Source organism: Triticum aestivum, chromosome 5D (genome assembly GCF_018294505.1).
Source record: "Triticum aestivum cultivar Chinese Spring chromosome 5D, IWGSC CS RefSeq v2.1, whole genome shotgun sequence".
NCBI classification, from domain to species: Eukaryota; Viridiplantae; Streptophyta; class Magnoliopsida; order Poales; family Poaceae; genus Triticum; species Triticum aestivum.
The window spans coordinates 84,778,363-84,780,306 of NC_057808.1; the positions used below are offsets into that span (position 1 = coordinate 84,778,363).

Genomic DNA, 1,944 nt, shown 5'->3' on the forward strand with positions numbered 1-1,944 from the left:
GTATATAAGAGGGTACAAATCAATTTGGGGTAGGGGTACAAAACTGACTTGAACTAGAAGTCGTATACCATAATGACTACTCTAACACACACCACTGCGCTCTAGGCACTGGGAGCCCGCCCACTTGTATATCATAAAATCTTATAATCTTTTTATGTAAGGCAAGATTGTACAACATACTTATCTTTGCTTTCCTGTAATGCCTAAAACACTATCACAGCTGACACCGAAGCACGGCACATATGCGTGTTGTGTCGTTCTCGAGGCCTTAAACCTCACCACACACTCTCTATACACGTCACGTCCATATCCCCTCGGCAGTTGGCGCCGCCTGTCTTCCCCACACCATTCCACGCCTAATTTTCCATCTCGTGGAGTCTAGGCCACCCTAGCCGATTCCACGCGCGCACGAATCCGTCCAATGTCTTCTATCCGATCGCGCCCGTTTTAGTGTGTTCCAACTTCCAAGTGTCATTTTGACCTCAAGAATCCCTTCCTTTTCAACAGTCACAGGCGCACACGTTTTGCTAGATCAACTCGTCGCCCCTCCCGTATAAAACAACCTTTGCAGGAGCTGCTCTGCTCACAACTTTCTCTTTCTCTTGCCCACTGGTTGCTCCTACTCTCTGTAGTTCTTCAGGTGTGCAAGAAAGATACACGCACGTGAGCTCTGATTGGCATGGCTGTGGAGGCGGTTCTTGAAGCGGCAACGATGAGACCGTCGCCGCCGAGCAAGGAGATGGAGGCGTCTACTAGTACCAGCGAGGAGGCGTCGGCGTTGTTGGGGCAGGCGGAGGGGTGGTCGAAGCGGAAGCGCTCGAGGCGGCCGCGCGCGCTCGACCCCAGCGAGGAGTACCTCGCGCTCTGCCTCCTCATGCTGGCGCACGGCCACCGCGACAGCGCCACTGCTGCAGCGCCGGAGCAGCAGCACGGGTGCTCCGTCTGCGGCAAGGTGTTCGCGTCCTACCAGGCGCTCGGCGGCCACAAGGCCAGCCATCGGAAGCCGACAGCGGCGCCGGCTGGCGCAGCGGACCAGAAACCGCAGGCGGCGGTGGCGGCAGCTTCCTTGTCGGGGTCCGGCGAGGCCGCGGCCGGCGCCGGAGGCGGCAAGGTGCACGAGTGCAACGTGTGCAGGAAGACGTTCCCGACTGGGCAGGCGCTGGGCGGCCACAAGCGGTGCCACTACGACGGCACCATCGGCAGCGCCGCCGCGGGGCCCACGCACAAGCTGGCTGCCAAGGCGGCCGCGGCCAGCGCGACGGCGGCGAGCCGGGGCTTCGACCTGAACCTGCCGGCGCTGCCGGACATCCCGGAGCGGCGCGCGGTCACGGAAGATGGGGAGGAGGTTCTCAGCCCCGTTTCCTTCAAGAAGCCGAGGCTCATGCTCACGGCGTAAATCCACAGTTACCTGCATATACTTGGTCAAAGTTCAGGGTAGAATCTGCTGATTAATTAGTTAGTGTGCATAACTGTTTATAGCTTATTATTGGTGATGAGTGATGACCATTGATTCATTCATTCGTGTATGTAAAGTAGGAACTGTAGTCCATTGGTTTGTTCATTGTAACTTCAGGATTAGACCTAGCTAGATAGGTACGGGCTATCAGCTCGTTTAGAAGGATTGATTCTTCCATTGGTTTGTGTGTGCTTATCCATGAATAATGTATATATGTATCATTAACGAATATTAATTTCATGATCTTGTTTTTTTAACACTGATCTTGGTTAATTTGTTGATACATTATCTTACATATGTCGACTTTGCGGTTGCTTACCATACGTGTCAGCTACGTACGTGAATAGCTCATGCACGGTCACGGTACGACCCACGTAGCCAGTTGTTTGTGTGCACACCTGGGCTAGGCTAGCAAAGCTTTGGCGCCAAAGCCAGCAGCGCACGGGTCAACACGTCGATTTCGTAGCTTAGCAAGCAAGCAAGCACCT

The 1,944-nt window shown here is 54.6% G+C and overlaps 1 protein-coding gene across 1 annotated transcript; it reads left to right on the forward strand.

The window, feature by feature from the left end:
* Positions 1-382: 382 nt before the first annotated feature.
* Positions 383-1,715, forward strand: LOC123124404 (zinc finger protein 1-like). Its single transcript, XM_044545019.1, has one exon. It carries the CDS (start codon positions 680-682, stop codon positions 1,394-1,396), a length of 717 nt encoding a protein of 238 aa, XP_044400954.1. The 5' UTR covers positions 383-679; the 3' UTR covers positions 1,397-1,715.
* The last annotated feature ends 229 nt before the right edge of the window (positions 1,716-1,944 follow it).

Excerpts from the sequence above, each read along its gene's own strand:
- LOC123124404 (XM_044545019.1), top strand. The coding sequence starts at position 680 with ATGGCTGTGGAGGCGGTTCTTGAAGCGGCAACGATGAGACCGTCGCCG.